This window comes from Gallinula chloropus, assembly GCF_964237585.1.
Source record: "Gallinula chloropus genome assembly, chromosome: 1".
NCBI lineage: Eukaryota > Metazoa > Chordata > Aves > Gruiformes > Rallidae > Gallinula > Gallinula chloropus.
In genome coordinates this window covers 75,904,141-75,923,680 of record NC_140085.1, presented here as the reverse complement: position 1 = coordinate 75,923,680, position 19,540 = coordinate 75,904,141, and the positions used below count along the sequence as shown (strand labels likewise).

Genomic DNA, 19,540 nt, shown 5'->3' with positions numbered 1-19,540 from the left:
GGCAGTTGTCAGTGGTTGGTAAGCAGTCATTTGATGTTTGTTTTTAATCATAACAGGAATTTCCATTTTTTACCTTGACGACCTTTCCACCAGGCTTTCTTGTCCATGTTGGTGGTGTTGTTAGCGCACGGTCTGTGAAGCTCCTGGATCGCATTCACAATCCTGGTATGTAACACAAGAACAATTTCCTTGCTCAAATCCAGTCATAATGGTTGTGTACTTTTAATCTTGGTAGCTTTATATCAGTATTTGAATAGATCCAGATCTATTCTAACAATGTATGTTGACAGCAGTATTTTGCAGACAGTCATTCACGCTTGAAAAATAAGTCACGTAGAGGATGTGTTTTTAGTGAGAAACTTTTCAACAAGTTAACGAAATGAATAAAGTACTCTGAATCTAGTAACTTTGCACTAAAAACTGTCTTTGAAATTGAGGGTCTAATTAATTTTTAAACTACTTTTTAATGTTAAAACTTGATGCAAGTTTTCCATTCAAACAAAAATTAGATTAAATACTTGATCTTAACTATGAATGTTTTCTAATTTTCAGCTCCTTGAAATCCTTAAGGACTAATGACTACAATTTAGCTCGATACATGGTCTTAACATCTCCTGATAAAACCTTGACAGTTTTCTTTCTGTTCTTAAAAATGTATGCAGAACAGTACTTTAATATTTTTATTTAATGTTTAGCTGGGAACCCCAGTACTGGAAGATGTGTATTTTGCATGTCCTAGTTCTGACATCAGAATTAAGTGACTTTTGACTCTAAGACTTTGTTGTAGTTGAGACAAACCAAGAAATACTTCGTAAAACGTTGGAGTTAACAGCACACTTAAAAATACAGATAGACTAGAGCATGAAATAGCACCTGTAGTGTTTTTGCATGCACTAGTCAGGAGTAATAACGCAAAGTTTGAGCAAATGCAACTTTTTAAACAATTACAAAATGTTTCTGTTTTCCTTTTCTTTATTCTTCCTTTGACCCCAGGCAAGTAATTCTGCAAGGAGGTAGATTGTTGCTCATCTAAAGGTTCAGTAAAGTGACAACATGAAGTAAAATCTGAGACTTAATTTGAATTTAAGGGATTTTTTTAAATTATGAGTATACAATGTTGGCTTTTTTTCCCCACATTTTTAAGATTTATTTACACAGTGGAGAGAATATAAAGAAAAATGTTGAAGGAAAATTTACACAAGTCCTCTGTTTCTTTGCCACCGAGTTGTCTTAGGCTTCTGTATTTTCAACAGATTTCTGATACAGGTCACTTCTGTGCAAAGTAAATTTATCACACAGTAAATTGAAGACAAAATGGAAAAAAGTCAAATTTTGCTCAGATGTTTTAAAAACTAATTTCTTGGCATTATGCACCTCTTTATTTTTACCAAAATGACTGAAAGTAGGATAAGAAACAAGATAGAGACGTATATTTTCTGAACTAAGAGGCTCTTTGCAATGTTTTTGTGGGACTTGTAGATTGCTCCTGACAAGTGAATGTAAGATGCATGGTACTTTGAACTCGGTACATTACAAAACAGTAGAAGCAGAAGGGTGAATGAAGGCGTATGGCTGTGGGAGGAAAGGGGAGGAAGCAGAAAAATAATCTGATGTAGCAATGATCATATTAAGCACTTGAGTCAAGTCTGTAAAACATTAAAGGAAACTGGCAAATAAACAGGAAAATGTAGAAGAGGAAAGAACTCCTGAAGGTAGATTGAGAACTTATTGATAAGACAATAATTGCTGTATACTGTACACTTTGATCACGCCTAGTGCTAGATTGCTATAGCATGCTCCTTTTTTCCCTTTCTATTTCAGCCTCTTATTAACTCTGCTGTCTGTGTCTTTCCAGTTCCTGTGGAGTGGTGTTGTCAATTGTGTTCTTGTTGGTAGTTTTTTTTCACTATTCTGCTCCTATAACTGATCTACTAATTTGCTGTTTTGAACTCAGCCTTTGTCGGAATTATGGGTAACACAAGATCATACAAACTGCTAGACTGGAATAGTTTCAATTCAGGTATTTTACTAGTCATTCAGTACTACATACGCTGACAGAAATTATGGCAGCTCAGTGAAGTTCTTAGAAATGCTGTAGGATATTTAGTTTAATGCTTCAAATTTAAATCTGTTTAATCATCATTTAATGCCTAAATGTCTTGTTTCAATGTTGTTAAAGGCTTTCTTTAAAATTGCAAAGCATTGTTTTAGCATAAAATAGTACTGCTAAGAATAATTTAATGCCAATCTGGAAAGCTGAATATTCAGATTAATTACTTCGTAGTAGATTTCAGCTCATTGTCCCTGAAGCAAGTAATTTAGGGAGAGAAAAGGGTTTCTTCGTGATACAGTTAAAATCATGACAGGTGTGAATTCATTTTGGTTTTAGGAGTGATTTTAGTAATTATTTGGGGGCAGTTGGTTTGGTGGGGGGGTGTTGCTGGTTAATTTAGTTTTGCACAAGCTTGCACTTTGGTCAAGAATGACTGTACTGATGTTAATTTCAGGTAATTGATGATGTGTTCCAAATAATACAAAAGTTGTCCCAATGGAAAATAGATGAAGAGAACTGTCTGTTTAGAGAGAAGGGTGGTATGTAGTATGGGGGCTGTTGGTTCATAAATCTTATATTGTAAAATGCAATCAGCTTGCGGGATTTACAGCATAATTATTCAAACTTTTTTAGCCACTTTAACACCTAACTTGAAAAGAGCCCAAATATTTTAATTTTAATGCAGTTTTAGGAATCAAAGTATGTAACAACTGCAGAGAGAATGGATGAGTTGATGATGCAGTCTGCATAAAAGCTACATAAAGTACTGTCCTGTTAGGGGGAGAAACAAAGATTTCTACCCTTCCTGGAAGCATAGCAAGCTTTGGAAGAAAGGCGGGCATAACTTCTCTGCATGTAATATCCAAGCCAGCAGACCTTACCAAACATCAATGTTTTTAAAGCTGACACAGTAGAAGAGGGATAAAGCTGACCTCTGGGGGTTTGTTTCCCTTGGAAACAAACTTTCCTTCTTGCTACTTCCCAGTTGTAGCACAGCTTTGTGTCATGTTCTAAATGTCGGTTTAAATTTTCTGTATTCATTTTACAGATAATTCAGTAGTAGATAATGCCTAGAAGAATTAGCTCATTTTTGTATTGCTGTTTCTTGCTACAGTAAGCATCCTGTGCCATTATGATTTTGAGGATTTCTGGTTTTGTGGGGTTTATTGGCTTGTTCTAAAATGATAATCCTTTAAAATGAATTTTACTTTCTATATGAAAATACTATTAGAAAATTCTTAAATCTACTACTGGTGTAGCATAGCCTCATCCAAGGTGTTAAAATTCTGGTGAAATTTTTCATCTTGTGCATTACCTTGAAAAGTTCGAATTAGTTGCTGCTTTTTTGAGGTAGTGTTTGGTAGGATGTTACCATGGAACATTTTTGGTTTTTTAGAAGAATGGAGTAAATGAGTTATGTACAGACACTAGACATATATTGAACTAGACCAGAATGTGATCCAGAACTGTAAGCCTAGGGAGCTAAGGGAAAGTCATGAATTCATTTCTTGCCAGAACATCCAAAACAGTATCCTGATTTGAGAGCTAGCATAAAAAATAAGATACATATAGGTGTGAAAATACATGTATATTTATGTTTTATAGCCAGATGTGGTTGTTACCCAAAAATTTTGGAGTAGAGAGGTTTAAACCAAGCAGTAACTTTAGATTTAATACCTCGCTGAGAAATGTCTGTGGTTCTTTAATCCTCGTGGTCACTGACAATACAAGGACAACCTTGTCCTTGTATTCCTTCAAATATGCTTCTTGTGCAGTGCTGTGTATATTGCTGAAAGAAGAAGAAAGGAGGAAGAGAGGAGAGTCATTACATACGATGTGTGATGCATAGCAGAGTTGCAGATGACACTCAAGTTAACTGTCTTAAACTGGAGTAGCAAATAAGCTGTGCAAATCTGTTACTGTTGAGAAACCAATGGAGAAGATTGCAATTTATCTCCCCCTTCTAGAGTTTTAGTGCTAACTCTGTTGTTGCTGGCTAATACGTGATCTGAAGGAGATCAGGGTTTTGTACAACACTGCTACATCTTTACACTCACTCTAGGAAGAATATAATCACAACTATAAGTACACTGAGATTATTTTCCTTTTTAAAAATGTTCTGGTTTCGTTTACAGTTGCTGCTAACCTGTGTGAGGCTTGTTTAATTAAGTATGTAAAATGCAACAGGACCATCTGATGGACATCAAAAGTCAGAGATCTTAAGAAACTTGAAAATTAAACATGAAAGACTGACTTCATTTGATGAGTGGAAAAGAAATCACTTCAGCACCTAAGAATTGCATGTAGTTCAGTGACTAAATTCTTTAAGTGTTTGTAAAATTACAAAAAAGTGCTGACCAAGGTGAATCTGCAAAACTAGAGAGAACAGAGCACAAACTGAAAGAGGGCCCATAATAAAGTGGAAGAAATATTCTGGTGCTGTCTCTGAAAAAAGGATGTTAAAGAGTTGCCATAAGTATCAAAAACATGAATCTTGGATCCCTAAGACTGGATCTTTGTTGGAGTTTCTCCCTGAGGTTAAATACAGAGAAGAAAGCATAAGGAACTTGTTTAATAGAGACTGTGTTTGCATAGGCTGTTTCCTAGCACTAACATATACAATGTTTTCACATAATTACATTTTTAAACTCCTCATTCAGGGAGTTGCCTAGCAGTGATTCCTCAGCTCCAGTAGTCAGAAACATAGAAGGAGAAAAGTTTGTTAATGGAAGACCCACGGATCTCCTGACCACCTTGTGTGATAACCAGATTTGTTATTGGAGTGTGAAATTCTCCAGAGTTTTGTTTATGAGGAAATGCAAGAGGAAAGCTTGAATATGTTTTGGTTCTGTAACTGAATGTTTTTCTTTCAGAGAAATACAAGCAAAGTTCAAATTACATTTCATGCTGCTGTCCAGGGTGTCACAGTGTGGCATGCTTGTAGGAACACAGTAGAAAGTGTCAGAGTGCTTTTCTAAATCTCTGATGTGGCTAATATTCAGAACTAGTAGAAAAACAAGATTTTAAGCTTGACCTCTTGCCTTTTCTTGGGGAGTTTCCAGGTTGACTTATTTACGTCAACGTATGTTGGTGTGGTTAACAGGAGCTTAAAGCAGCTTTCAGAGGCTTTTCTGAACAGTGAGGGGTGTGGTGTTTTTCAGTAATATTTTACTCTATTTTTCTGCAAGCTTTCCAGAAGAGTGAATATCTTAAATAATTTCTATGGTTAATGTGAATGGTGTTTAAATACTCTTTGAAGCAGATGCTTCCTTATATCAGTGAAGTAATTTGCTTCAGGACTGGGCGTTGTTTTTCTTTTGCAGAGTTCTGAGTATTTGTAACCAAACAAAGGGTATCACTGTCAGCATATAGTATGTTCTGTTAGAGGTTCATAAATTAATAAGCTTGGCATTTCTAATCTTTGTTATAGAATCCTTTGCCTAATAGTAAGCAATGACATTTAATCTGTTCATATTGATTTGAAAGTCTCCCTGAAATTTGGCTGATGGTGTGAAAGTCATCATAGACTTCACTGCACTAACGCTCCAATAAAGGTGTTATTTATTGCACCACTACAGTTTGGTTTTCAATTGATAGCACATAAGGGAGAGAACCTTGTCTTGTGGAGAATTGTTATTCTTCCGTTTTTCCTAATTTCAAAATATAGGGCTTAACTAAATCTGTTACCTCAATCCAGTTTCCTTCATGGATAGCAATGAGTTTTTTCAGCCTTATAATGCGTGCCTCTGTTGTTGCAGAGAGGTAGTTGTAGAATTTATTGCCTAGCTCAAAATATATTATTGTTAGAAGAAAATTAGAATGATTCTGGTTGGAGGGGCACCTTCGTAGTGACTACATAATTACAGGTAAATGTATCCTAGTATAAAATGTCTGGACAGTATTGTAGGAAAACAACAGATAACAAGTGATAACAAGATTATAGAAATAACTGTGGTTAAATGTTAATGGGAAGCTGATTAGCTGAGCTGAATTAGGGACAAGAGATTTTCCTTCTGAAGTTCCTTATTATACCTTGATTCTTACAAGGAAACACCAGGTTGCTTTTTTTCTTGTTCAGTTTGTACTTTGGATTCTCTTAGACAGTGAACTTTGTGAACTTGAACTTTTGCACTAATGTTTCAGTGTTTCTTGTAAGTTTTGCATTTTTGGGGGCCTGGATCCAGAAGTTTGGATACTCAGACTAATTTGTCTTAAAACAAAATAAATGGTTGTGGCTGTATAGAAATAAAAAAACTGCAGAGGTTCTGTGGCTGTAACAAGTAAAACCCTGAAGAGCCTAAACACCAGATAGGGAATACAGAGGCAGTATTGGTTCCTGCCAAATAATGCCATCCCGTTTCCACAGCTGTGCAGCAAGGTGGTGATCTGTCTGGCAGTCTGCAAGAGTGGCAGTCCTGTCTGTGAACATCTGTGTGTGTTGAGAGATTAATTATTTTGTGTTTTAAAGTTCTGTATGGTTCCTTCAAGGGCAGTGTTAGATAAATTAGTATTGTTGTTGCTTGTTTTAAGGTTTCAGCTAGTTTTTCTTGTTTAAAGCAAATCATACTTGTAGATTGTTTTGTGATCCTAGTTATAAAATAGGTAAAATGTGATTTAAGACAACCTGTTGTTACAGCATAGTGTCTCCAGCTTTGGGTTGTTGTGTAATTTGAAGGTGTCCTTTGAAGAGTGTTATAAAATAGGCTGTATGTATTCTGCCAAAATGAAAAAGCAAGAGAGATACAAGGTGGAGCAAGAGCTCTTGAAAGGGCAGGCCTTGCCCCTGGTTACTGTAATAGATTCAGTTAAACCAGATTCCTAGGTCTGCTTTAGTGTCTCACCCCTCATGGGATTGGAGGAACCGTATGCATGGCTGTGAGGACTTGCCCAGCACAGGGCAAATGACTCATCAAAATGGTAGCTAAAAGCTGGAGCAACAAAGTTAGATGTTTAAGATTGGCATACTGATTTTCCAGAGACAGTTTCCAATACTTAACATTTTGTTATGTCTGGACAGTACTTTTGAACTTTCACAATTCTAAGGAAGTATGGTGACACTTAAACCTTTATTTTTAAGTGTTATCTTAATAGTTTAATTTTAGGTTTAAGTTTTAGTATGTATATAAATAATCTGAACATCTTTTTGTTGTCAGATGTCTCTTGATTTTATTTTAGTCTTCAAAAAATTATTCAAGTTGTATCACATGGTGGTTTTCTTGAGCTATAAATTAAATTATTACTGCAGTTTCACTATTCTTTCAGGGTTTTCTTTTATTTTTAAAGATGGTATTTTTTTGCAGCTTGTGCTGTTCCTATCAGACCTTCATCTACAATTAAAAGAAGTTACAGAATTTGTTACTGTTATGACTAGGTAGTTAATGCTTGATGGTGTTTGCAGCAGACTTTGTTGAACCAGATTATAGAAAACTATTGCCTCAAAATTACTTCTAATATTTAACAAAGGTTTAATTATGCTGTAATCTGTCCAAGTAACTCTCGCATCGTTATTCTAGAGATCAATTAGATCTATAACTTGCAATGTGAGACTGATAGGCAGAAGTGTAGAACAGTGGACATTTGTTTTTTTCAGTGTGAAAATCCAAGTAGTTACTCTCTTTTTTAATCTTTTATCTGAAACATTCTGAGATTTACAAAGCTGCATTAGTTTAGGTCACAGATGATACGTCATGTTAGACTAGATAAAATACTTGTGTTTAGTTAGTCATGTCAGTGCCTTATAAGATGTGAATCTTTACTTGTCTGAGCATTTAAACTGTTCCAAGGGATGTTTATGTGAGGTGAGGAACAAATGCAGGCAGACATCTCAAAGGTTGTTGTCAGGGATGTTGAAATATAAAGTTGTTCAGGAACATATGGCTGAGAGTATTAACTCATTGGAAGTTAAGGTAGGACTCCAAAAGGCAAGCTTTGAATTAAGATTTTTATAACTTCCTTTTAGGGGTGAGATGGGTAAAAATATTTCCTGATCCATTTAAAAATTCCTTAATGGAAGTATAGTTCTGTATGTTTCTGCCTAAATTACAAATACATCCACCTGTATCAGAGCTACAGAATCCGTTGAGATTGGGTGAATGCTGTTTCGTTACTAATTTTTTTGGTGGGTGGATTTTTTTTTTAGTTTGGGTGGGGTTTTTTTGGTGGTGGTGGGTTTTTCGTGGGGTGATGTGGGGTTTTTTGGTAACAAAACCAAGTGTTCTCCGGCCTCCTAGCAGTGATGTAGTTGTTTTGTGAAATTCAGAATAGAAGAGAAGAATTTCAGGAGTTTTGGTGAGAATGTTACCAAGAGAAACACTTTGCTGCTTCTCCATCTTGAGGTACATATTGGTATTGAAGCTAATACTTCTCAGTAGCAAGCTGCCACTAAAAGGAGTGATGCTGCTTTTCTGTAACATGTTCTCTTGTGGTCCTCTGGTGGTCATGTAGTGATTTGACCTGACCAACCCAAAAGAAAAATAGCCCTGCAAATGGAATTGGTTTGTTCTGTCAGTCCACTGAAATATCTCATCCTGTAAATGCCTGAAATTTGGATACAGTTTCAATCTTAAATGTTCTTAAAAGTTTGGGTTTTTTTCAGTGTTTGAATTTCTTCAACATCCAAAGTTAAAGCTGTTTTTTTGCTCATTCAGCAGTTAGGGCTTGAGAAGCAAGGTCAGTGCTCTCTGACCTCATTTGACAGATGAGCACTGATTCTATACTATTCTCCAGGGCTGGATGTTTTTGTCTGTAGTTTAAGCTTTGTAGGAATAAGTGTACCTATTTTCTTTGGTGGTATGGTTGCACTGTTTTCTGCTGGTTTAGTGTATCTTTTGATAAATCCCAATAACCTATTTCCTTCCGTTTCCATATTGTAACAAAAGTTTTCATTTTCAGATCTAGTCTTAGAGATGAACACAGAGAGTAATTTTTAAAAAGGATGTAGTGGCTTTGAAAAGTTTTAGGTTAGACTTTTGTAGGTTTACTTCTTTGCTACCCCCAAGTCTTATGTTTTAAACTTTACAGACAAGAGGATTTGGCTCTTTATACGCTTACTTATTTGTTAAATATTTTAGAAAGGTGATCGGAATTTTCAGTATTTATAGGATAACCAGAGAGTATTAAATTAAACCTCAAGGTTCAGGGAAGGGTGCTTGTAAACATAATAAAGGTTATCTTTTTTTAAAAACCCTACAACCCTAAAGGTACAAAAAAGCCCCCCACATTTCTGTGTAAGCTGATTAATGGGTTTTAATGAACAAGATAGAAGAATAAGGGCATAAGGAAGGTGCAGGTAATGGCTTTGATCAGTCAAAGACTGAAAAATTGAATGTGAAAGAGTATTATTGGTGTCTTCATAGCAATATTTGAGACAACAGGAAAAATGAGTTGTAGATTGTGAAAACCTTCATAATATGATTGTCTTCCTCATTTCAGAATGTTACATGAGAAATGTAAGTATTTACTAAATTACACAATCTTAAAATTGAAATGAATCATAGAGTTTCTGCTTCAGACTAATTAATTGTCTCAGGATGTCTAGGGATTCAGCTTTTAATACAATAACTGAGTATGATCTGTGTAATCAGGAGACCGTTCTTAATGTCTCTTCAGTTTCTAAAAAGATCTGTATGGACCTAGTGTAATGCAGATTCTGACTAAATCTGGAAAGCCCCTGTGCAAGTGAACCTCTAGCAAATAACTTTGGAAAGGTGCTGCTGCTTGTGAATCAGAAGGTATCAGTAGTATCTGGGGTTACCTCCAGGTAAAGGATTTGGACAGGATGTCCCATCAACAATACAGCCTCACAGACATCAACCTCATATTTTGAAGGGAAAGGAGGAGAGGTGAATTGGTGTTTAGTGGAACTTCCTCAAAGAACCTTTAGGGCACAAAATAAGCAGAGTGCTTGTTGTATCTTCTAAAGCCATTTAGTAAAAGAAGTTTGGAAAGTTTCAGTTGGAGGAGATCTGAGTTGGCACGCTGTGCTGTTGACAGCCTTGTTCCTCAAGTCTTCAACTCTAGAAACAGCGTGCTTCTGCTTTGTTATAAATACCATGTCAATTTTGAAGCGTTAATAAAAGTAGGTTTAATATTCAGTCTGTGGTTTCCAATAAATGGCGCATAATAGCAGTGTAACTTTTGCAAACTTTTCTGCTTAAAGTTGTAGATAAACCTTGCTATAAAGTACTCAGTAGATTTGCTAGAAAAGCTTGTGATGGAGTGCTATGTATGCTTGCCTTTTTGCTTCCACCTAGAATCCAGGGCCATTACTTTCTGTAACCATTTCAGTGAGCTGCCATAGTTTTCGGTCTGTACTGTCACCTGATCCAAGCATGCGCCAAAATACCCACCGTTTCTGGCTACTGTCTGCTGAATCTGCTTTGCAAGCCCTTAGTTCTTAAGCTTTTGCCTTAGCAAAAACCAGCAACAGACACTCTTACGGAGTGTACTGGACACATGCCATCCTGCTTCCCTAACTCCTCTAATTGTTTATGTAAATCCTTAGCTTTACTAAACTTGTAAATGCTACAATGGCATCCCCATGTGAAATTGTGTGGCTCATGTGTCAAAAAAGGCTGCTTGTGAAAATATTTGTTGGAAGAATATGAATGCTACACATTGCACTGCATTCAGTGTTTTGTATTAAATTATTATTATTGCAATGTCATGGTGTTTGGTTTTAATTGTAGACAATCATTTTGTGTTTTAATATGCAAAGGTAAGTTCATGTTAACTGTGAATGTACAATATTTATATATAAACATAACATTTGTTTTTTTGGATTCTCTCTGGAAGAAGAAAAAAACCTGAAATGTCTTAAGCAGAGGACCCAGTATTCTTTACAAACACTTGTTTATGCATGACTTGTATAGAAATTTTGAACTTGTGCAATGAGAATTTATTGGATTTTTTGAAAGATACTGGGCCTGATCCTGTTAACATTGAAGTCGATGGCTGGTATATGGTTTTATCTGTAAAAAGAATGAAAAGCATCCATTATTTTACTGTAGTGAGGAATTTTGGTAATTCTGATGTTTAATATTCTCAGAGTAAAGGGTTCAATGTTGCTTTAGTCAGATACAGTATTCAGCAACATCACAACAATACGTGCTTTCCATTATGAGAAGGTGTTCTTGTAGATAACTTAGGTGAGGAAGATTGTATAACTTGCTGAGGAACTTGTTACTAAAATTTTAATTTTTGTGGAGGAAAGTTTAATGTTTGCCTAGAGTTTGGGACCCGTCACTGCTATTTCTACCTTTTCTGTTCTCCTTAAACATATCTTTCTTTTCAACATTTCATTCTCTTTCAGTTTTTATTGTGGCTACATAACTTTTCAGTGTCATATTCTTGTTTGTAATCTTATTGTTTATTCCACAGCACTTTCCCTATTCATCCCAAGTTGCTTCATCTGTTGCTCACTCTCAACTGCATCATGACTTCACATTCTCTTGCACTTTTTGTCATAGAAAGGTCATTGGTGACAAGTAGGAGCAGTTTTTGCCAAATGGTACCTAAAGGTCTGAAGAGAGAAGTTATTATTGAGTAAAATTGGCTTGTTCATCTTTGTTTAGGTCTAGAAAAAGTTTTTTGCAGGTGTTTTTCTGCAAGGTACAAGAATTTGTGTGGCTCTTAGCATTTACAGGCACCTGCCTGTGATCAAATCTAATTAAACAAGAATTATCCTGCATAGTGTGAACCACTTTTCCTACTACTTAAATCTGTTAGAAACGCACACCGATAAGCAATCTTGTCTGTGATTGGGTAGGGAAGGAGTAATTGCTCCCAAGATCCATGCCCATTCCACCATAGAGAGTTAATGGTAACATTACCAGAATGTGCTTGTGGTCCCACATCTCCTGTACAACTCTGTTCTGTCAGATGTTGTAGCCTTTGCCTTAAAATGGATTTCCAGAGTTGCTCTGTTCACCTGACACCACTGCCATTAACTGGTGACAGCAATCATGATCTCTGTTCAGGGAGATGCTCACGCGAAGGAGAAGACCTTTTGCCTCCCACTTTACTCTGTGTAGCACAGATGGCTCTCACAGCTGAGCTTGGAAACTCCAGCTCTATGATGTGATGGGTTATTTATGCATGACAGTCAGCTTTTGAAAGCTGGGAAGTGAAAGACCTTGATGGAAGGTACTGCAACCATCTGAGTCAGGATTACTGTATATCCTGTCAAGCGTTTGATTTTCCCAGTCAGAGAAAGTGTTTAAACAGTGTGTTCATGTTGAGAAACAGCAGAGTGCTGTGCCTTGAGATTTTACTAGTAATGCACTGAAATGTGCCGAAGGTGATGATACAGCTCATGAAAATCCTCAGTCTGTGTCTTAATGTGTATATTTTTATCTTGATTGTGGAGAACCTTCTAAAGAACTAACACTGCAGGATTGGGTGTTCATTGAACGTGTCTTAAAGCAAAGGTTGGATAAACTTCAGTCTGCACCACCCAAGGCTGCTGTTAGTCAGTATGATGCTATGAGCGACCCAAGTATTAACTTTATATAAAGTTAGGTACAGTTGAATATAGATAAATCTGCTCTCTTAGTTATAAAACAATCATTAGCTTATTTTAGAAAGGTGAAAGCCTAATTTTAAGTGAAAAGTTGAGATAAACTAATGAATGAATACATCCTGCTGTACAATATTTTTGTTTCAGTAAATTTTAAAATACGTGTATACCTGCATCTTTCATTTTTGTTTGTCATGTTGTCAGAGAATCTAGTGTATGATATAGGGTTATCATACACTAGATTTGTAAATATTCCTAATAGTACAAAATTGGTTCCAAATGAATCTCAGGCCCTGCCATTGATATTTTAAATTATGAATCAGCAAGGAGATCTTACTGGCTACAAGTTTGTATTTGTGCAAAGTTCAGTTGATTTCAGAGAGATTGTGTAAGAATCTACTTGGAACCCTTCGTAGTATCTGAGTACCTGTTGTTACTGTTTCCCCCCTTAATTTATGTGTCAATAATTCAACCAAGTTCATTAGTACAGGTAACCCGTTTTGAAAGAAGAAACAGTTGAGTAGCTGTAAATGGCAATACTTGCTGATTTCCTATGTCAAAAGCTTGCCAGACAAGAGCTTTAGTTCTGTGAAAATAATTGCTAATCAGTTAAAATAGAGATTGCATAAACTTACTCTAGTAGCACTCTGTTTTGCATTTTTAATGTAGTATTCAAGAAAATCAGGTAGGATACATTTTAACATATGACCTCAAAGACAGTAAAGGTAATTAGATAAAGAATCCATTGGGGGAGGGGAGTGGAGAGAGGAGAAAGCAAAAAGGTATGGTTGCCAGGATACCGAAGCAAAAAAGCATCCACAATGTACATCTTGTACTAAATGTTACTGTAGCAGTAGTTGTAAGTATCTATGGCTTCTCCCAGTTAGAAGTGCTGAAATAAGGATGTCTGAGCTGTGTGTTTAGTGATACAGTCTTAAATATTTTTAAAATGTTTAACAGAGAACTGCTTGCAGTAGAAAAACTGTTCAGATTATTTCAAAGATGTCAGGTGTATACCAAAATAAATACAGTTTCATAGCTACTAGTAGTCATTTTTTCCATATTACAGTATCTGTGATGCTTTGTTGCAAGTTACATGCTGCTCTCATGTTGTTGAAAGCTGACAGTATATAGATACTGGAACAGTTCTACAGTACTTTGGTGTTACCTGTCATATGGATAACAACAAGAATGCAGTAATTTGTCAGAACATGTTCCCATGGGCAATAAAAAAGAATAATGAAAAAGCCCTGTTAGTGTTTGCTTGAAGTGTGCAGTAGCTAGGAAAGTGTCCATGTAGAATAAAACACTCAAATATTAAAAATTTGACTTTTCAGATTAATTGCATGAAGTTTTATGTTGATATAGTGCAGAATAGTGAACTCATTTATACTTTGTCTTTCAGATGAACCAGAGACACGAGATGCATGGTGGGCAGAAATCAGACAAGAAATAAAATCCCATGCCAAGGCATTGGGTTGTCATGCTGTAGTGGGCTACAGTGAATCAACTAGCATTTGGTAAATCATGATGATGATTTGATTTTCAAAATGCCACAGAAAATTAATTACATCTTCAGTGAATTAAAAATCAATTATTTCAACACAGTTCTTATTACTGTCTAGTATACCTACTTGGGAGAGTTTGTTAAAGTAACTTTCTGAGATTTCTGTATTGTGCTTTTAAAAAAAAATATTTTGGTTTGGGTTTTTATTAGGTTTTCAGGTTTTTTCTTTCTAATGTACATTACGGTACATTTCAAACCTACATGCTTGCTTTTGTAGTAACTATTAATTTATCAATGAAGTTTTCTAAACCTAATTTACCTAAATACTAAAGACTGTTCCTAAAAGTGTATGTATTGCAGCTTCATTTTAGGGTGATGACTGGCAGACCAGTGCTTTAATGGTTAACTTGAAATTTAAGGCACAAATTCTTTACTAGGAATGTATTTATTCTAAGTTAAAGGAGAATGTGCTGCCTGATAGTTCTAGAATACTTTGTGTAAATGTTCTGTATTTCTTTCTGGAAAACGTGTGTCAGTTTTTATCTTACAGTACTACAGAACTGTTTAACATACTAAATTGCAGCTCTGCGGTAGTCTTTCTGAGGTTGAATTCCCTAGCCCTAAATGCTAACCAACCCAGAACTCCAGCATCTTACAGCGTTTTCCCTTTGGCTGAGAAAATTCCTATCTTGTGTATTTTGGTAACTTAATAGACCTTTTTTTATGAGTGGCTTGGAGATTGGGAGACGTAATTTGGGATTCATCTAATTACTCATTCTTCTGTCTGATTTGAGGAAAGTTGTGTCTGGGAAATAATCTATGCAGAGCTCCTCTTGGGGCCAAGTGTGTCTGACCACTATCAGAGAGAAGAGTTTGGCCCACCAGTTGTTTTGAATTGCTTTAGGAAAGTGAAGTGAACTCACATACCTGAATTTCCTCTCTGTCAAGTTGATTTTTTTGTCTAAATATTTCTAAGAAAAAGCACTATGTATTTGAGGGGTTTTTTTAAGAGACAAGTTGGAAAAAAGGAAGTTTCATTTCACTTCACAATGAAGTCAAAGAAAGAAATAGAGTTACTCGGTGCTTTTATGAGCCCGCTCTACCCTCTGTTGGTAAAGTGGTAAGGTGACCAGATCGGTCTGAAAGCTGCAGCATTGATAGTTTCACATCTACTACTTCATCACATTTATTGCTTTTCTGCAGGTAAAAAACAGCCAAACAAACCCAACAAATATATTGACCTCTCACAGGATTTGAAAACAGCTTTTGGAAGTCTAGCGCTTGTGCGAATTGAGTAGGAAGACAGGAGAACTTACTTAACCAGCAAGGCATGGTTGTATTCCTTAGGCTGTCTTGCCTGGTTGTGTCCTGTCTTAATCACAAGGTTCAAGTTTGTCTGAGGTAAATATGCATCAGAGGGTGAACTTGCACTAAAAATGGAAGACTTATTCCTCTTGCTGTCAGTCTCCTGGTAAAAAGTATGGACATTGTTATTATTTTATTTTTTTTAATGATGGGGAAAGAATATACAAAGTACAGATAGGCAGTCAGTTACTGCGCTGTTTTACACTTAAAATTCTTCTTAAGGAATTTAGTGTGGTAATACTTCATAGTTGATAAAATAGTTTTAGATATTCCATGTTTACTTGCCAGTTCAGCTTTATTCCATGCTTAAAAGAGCAAGGCTCAGTCTGTAAGCACTGGTCTGCCAGACATGTTTATATATAAAAAATTGCTCTGGAAAGAGAAGGATTAAATTTAAAAGGCACGTGTATCTTTCTAGAAAATGTGGGATATCTTTTTTTTCTGTATTTTTTTCCTAATACAGCACTTTACGTACTGAATGTTAGAGATTTGTTACTTACATACAATTTCAGAAATACTAAAATCTCTGTGATGATGCTTTGCACTTCTGAAAGTTTTAACTGTGCTAGATAGGAATATGGTCTGTTACTTTATATTCCGTATGAATCATTGTAGCTGTTCATTTAAATTTGTTACTTTTTATCATACAGGAAGCATCCTTTTCAGTGTTTTGTTGTAATTTCATTTTGAGAGTAAATGTTATAAGATGGTGAAGCTTTCAACTTCCATTTTACTTTTGTATACAACTATGTCTTGGTTGTTTGTGGGGTTTTTTTTTAATGTGTTTTATTTTTATTGGTTGGCTGGATTTCTTTGCATTATTAACTGTAGTATTGAAACCCAAATTTAAAACCTTGTTAGACTTTGTGATGTTATACGATATTATTTATAATGTGTGGCAAAGCTCTTCAGTCTTTCTGTTCAGTCTTTCTGAATATCTTACTTATGCAGCGGTTTAAATACTGGAAGAGGACTGTTTATGGTATTTAATGGATAAAATTGCAAATTGCAGAAAATCAGTAGTTACACTGAATTAATTGCCTTTTGTACTAGCCTTTTAATCTAATAGTTTTGCATGAAAGTAGCACTAAGTAGTAGGAATTCACTTTGTTGTAATTCTTTTCTCTTATAGTGAAGAGGTCTGTATTTTGTCCGCGTCTGGCACAGCAGCTGTACTGAACCCTAGGTTTCTTCAGGATGGCACCATGGAAGGCTGTTTGGAACAAAGGTTGTCATGGCAGCCTGGCTTCTTTTCCATAGGGTCAGAGAAGGGAGAGGTTGATTTTTTTCCTCAGAGCCAAGATAGTTCTTCTCTATTAGGGTAGGTTACAGTGTTACAGTGCAGGATGCGGGACCAACCACTTTACTGCTTTTCACTAACAACAACAACAACAGAAGTAATGGAACTCTGCACCAAATTAGATATTCTGTTTTTATTTCTAACAGTCTGAATAAGGTAACACGTTTGACTACTAACCACAGATCATAATTCAAGTTGTTTGGTTTCTTTTTTCTTCCTTTGCCACTCTTCAGGTATCCTTTCTCAACTTACTATCACACTGTAAAAATGACAGATGTATGATAAATTGCATAAGCCAAATGCTGCTATGGCTGTAATGTGTATGTATGCTCTCTTTATAGTATTGAAGAGCTGTATAAGAGATAAAATAGCTTGGTTGTAAAACAAATGTGGTGCCAGATTCTTACAAAAGTTGTATATTTCAGTTGAAGGTTATGAACCAAATCATGGAAAAAATGATGTTTCCCTTTGTTTCTGCTCTTGCAAGTAAAACTTGAAGAATGAGTATTGACAAACAGTTACTTTTAAAAAGAAATAGATTAATGCATATTGGTAACTTATTATGTGTTCATCAGTATAGTCATCAAATATTTCAAGTGATTATTGTAGTCATAAGAGAGGCCTTAGCACTTGGATTACTGTATCCATAATAACCCTGCCAACACAGTATTATTTATTACTTTATTTTGTTACCAGGAGGCCATCATCTTCTTATGTAGATAGACTTTTGGAAACTGTAGCCAGAAGAAAAATATTTGTTTCCATATTTACCGTAAGGTGGAGAGAAAGTAATGTCATATCCATAATAGGAAGAAAATTGCATTTATCAAAAAATATATTTCTGTGGTACTAGAAGTCTCATCATAGGTGATTAGAAAGCCAAACGAAGGTAAAGCAACTCAATGAACAAAATAAATTTGCCGCAGTCAGCAACCACTGACGTACCACATCTGCCAGATTTGCTTAAGCATTTATTCCAAATTCATTGAGAAAAATTGTTTATGTGAAACAACAGATTTGTGGTGATGCAGTTAGCTGGTGCTTTCCTTGTTCGTATTCCTATAGTTCTCATTCCTGGATGTTTCTTAGGGAGCAGGGCGAAGTGTTCTATGTGAATAACAAGTTTTATCTAATACCTCATCGTAGGAAGTAATCTTGCTGTTCTTACAATGTTAATATATATTTGTGCTGCTTCTCAGTAGGATGGTTGGTTTGTTGTTTATGTTCTACTCATTAGGGTTGTGTAGCTTTTGGACACAGTCCATTTAAGAGACTTTTCATTGTGTTTGGTACAGCATAGTCTCTGTAGTGCTGTTGTACCGTGGACTACACATAGAAATCACAGTGCCTGAAGCCAGCTCAGTGATGTTTAACGCTTATATAAACTTTCATTGTATGTACTTTTTTTGATCCCTGCACAACAAGTCTCAATGCATGTTTTAACTAGAGCATTTTAGTTAGTAGCGTGCAGCCTAATTTTCAAATTCATTAAAATGCCATACTTGTATAATTAAGCAGAGTATAGATGCAGTGTGTGATTTTAAGTAGGTACCTGTAGGTCTTTATACACGTGTTTGCATATTGATCATTGTTAACAAGAAGCAGATATTTTAAGTACGTTCTCCATAATGTATTTTTAGGCTTGAAGAAGCTTCACCACCAGGTTGTGGATTTTGCCATATACCATATGATGAACTGAACATGCCATTCCCTGCTCACCTCACTTACTGTTACAACTGCAGGAAGCAAAAAGTTCCTGATGTCCTCTTCACCACAATTGATCTTCCTGTAGAGGCAATAGTTATTGGGAAGGGATGTCTTATCCAAGCCAGGTATCTATCCAAATGCTTTCTTAGTAAAGTTTTGGAGATTTTTCAAAGAATTCCTCTTGCTAAAATCCTGTATGTCATCAAGACTGGAATTTTGTGGAATTTGTAGGAGCTAAGGACAGTTTTTAGGTTGCAAGAGGACAGCCTTGTACCCCGGCGTTCTGTGTCATGTCCCTTGATGGACATGTGACTTGTTCATGTTGATGGACCTTTGGTAAATGTTCTTCTTTTTTTTTTTTTCCTTAATGCCCATGAGAATTGCTGTGTTGTGTCTGCCAGGCTGTAAGAGTTTTTGTGGTTTCACTTTCTGTTTGATACTGCTAGCAATGTCAGATTCAGCTATATGCTCAACTGTTTAAGTCAGTTGTGTTAATTCTGTGCTCATTACCATAACTGAACATCATCTCTGTAGAATTGTTGGGTATGTCCAGTTTATGCTGAGGCCTTTGAATTTTAATTTGGAAAAGGGAGTAGAGTGATTTACAGTGAGAAAGGAGGAAGAGTTAGCTATATACAGTCTGTATAGGTGTCCAACTACTACTGGTTGAATGGCTGGGATGAGAGGGTAGGGGTGTTTGGTTCATAACCTACCTGGGTGGCAATGACAAGTATAATAGTCTCCAATGAGACGTGTTATGTTGAGTGTTTTAATGATGTGGAGGGGCTGGTAGACTGCATTCTCTTCAGGTTTGCCAGTTAGACTGCAATGAATGGGACCAGACAATGCAATACTTGTCCAGTCTTGGCCTCTGGGGGTTTAGACAGGCATCAGAGAAGTTAGGGCCTAAGTACAATGGAGGGCCACCAAGGGAGTAAGGAGCACTGGTCCTGTGAAGAGACGCTGTGGGTGCTGGGCTTGTTCAGTCTAGAGGGAGGAAGGATTCAGGGGAACCTGATAGCAGCCTGCTGGTACCTATAAGGAGGTAATGGAGGATAATGCCAGGGTTTCCATGCTGCTGCAAAATGGGCA

General features: G+C 36.1%; 1 protein-coding gene across 21 annotated transcripts in view; it reads left to right on the top strand.

The window, feature by feature from the left end:
- The window catches only part of C2CD5 (C2 calcium dependent domain containing 5), a gene marked incomplete at its 5' end in the record, with an annotated part of 65,211 nt that overhangs the window by 25,908 nt on the left and 19,763 nt on the right, over positions 1-19,540 (top strand). For 11 of the 21 annotated variants that reach the window (XM_084279519.1, XM_084279518.1, XM_084279516.1 and 8 more), the window contains 4 exons: positions 57-165; positions 13,975-14,089; positions 16,574-16,669; positions 18,382-18,573. In XM_084279519.1, coding sequence (XP_084135645.1) covers positions 57-165; positions 13,975-14,089; positions 16,574-16,669; positions 18,382-18,573 — 512 coding nt within the window. Of the gene's footprint in view, positions 1-56; positions 166-1,954; positions 2,021-13,974; positions 14,090-16,573; positions 16,763-18,381; positions 18,574-19,540 lie in introns of all 21 variants that reach the window. The other 10 variants (XM_084279521.1, XM_084279506.1, XM_084279520.1 and 7 more) reach the window with 3 other exon arrangements.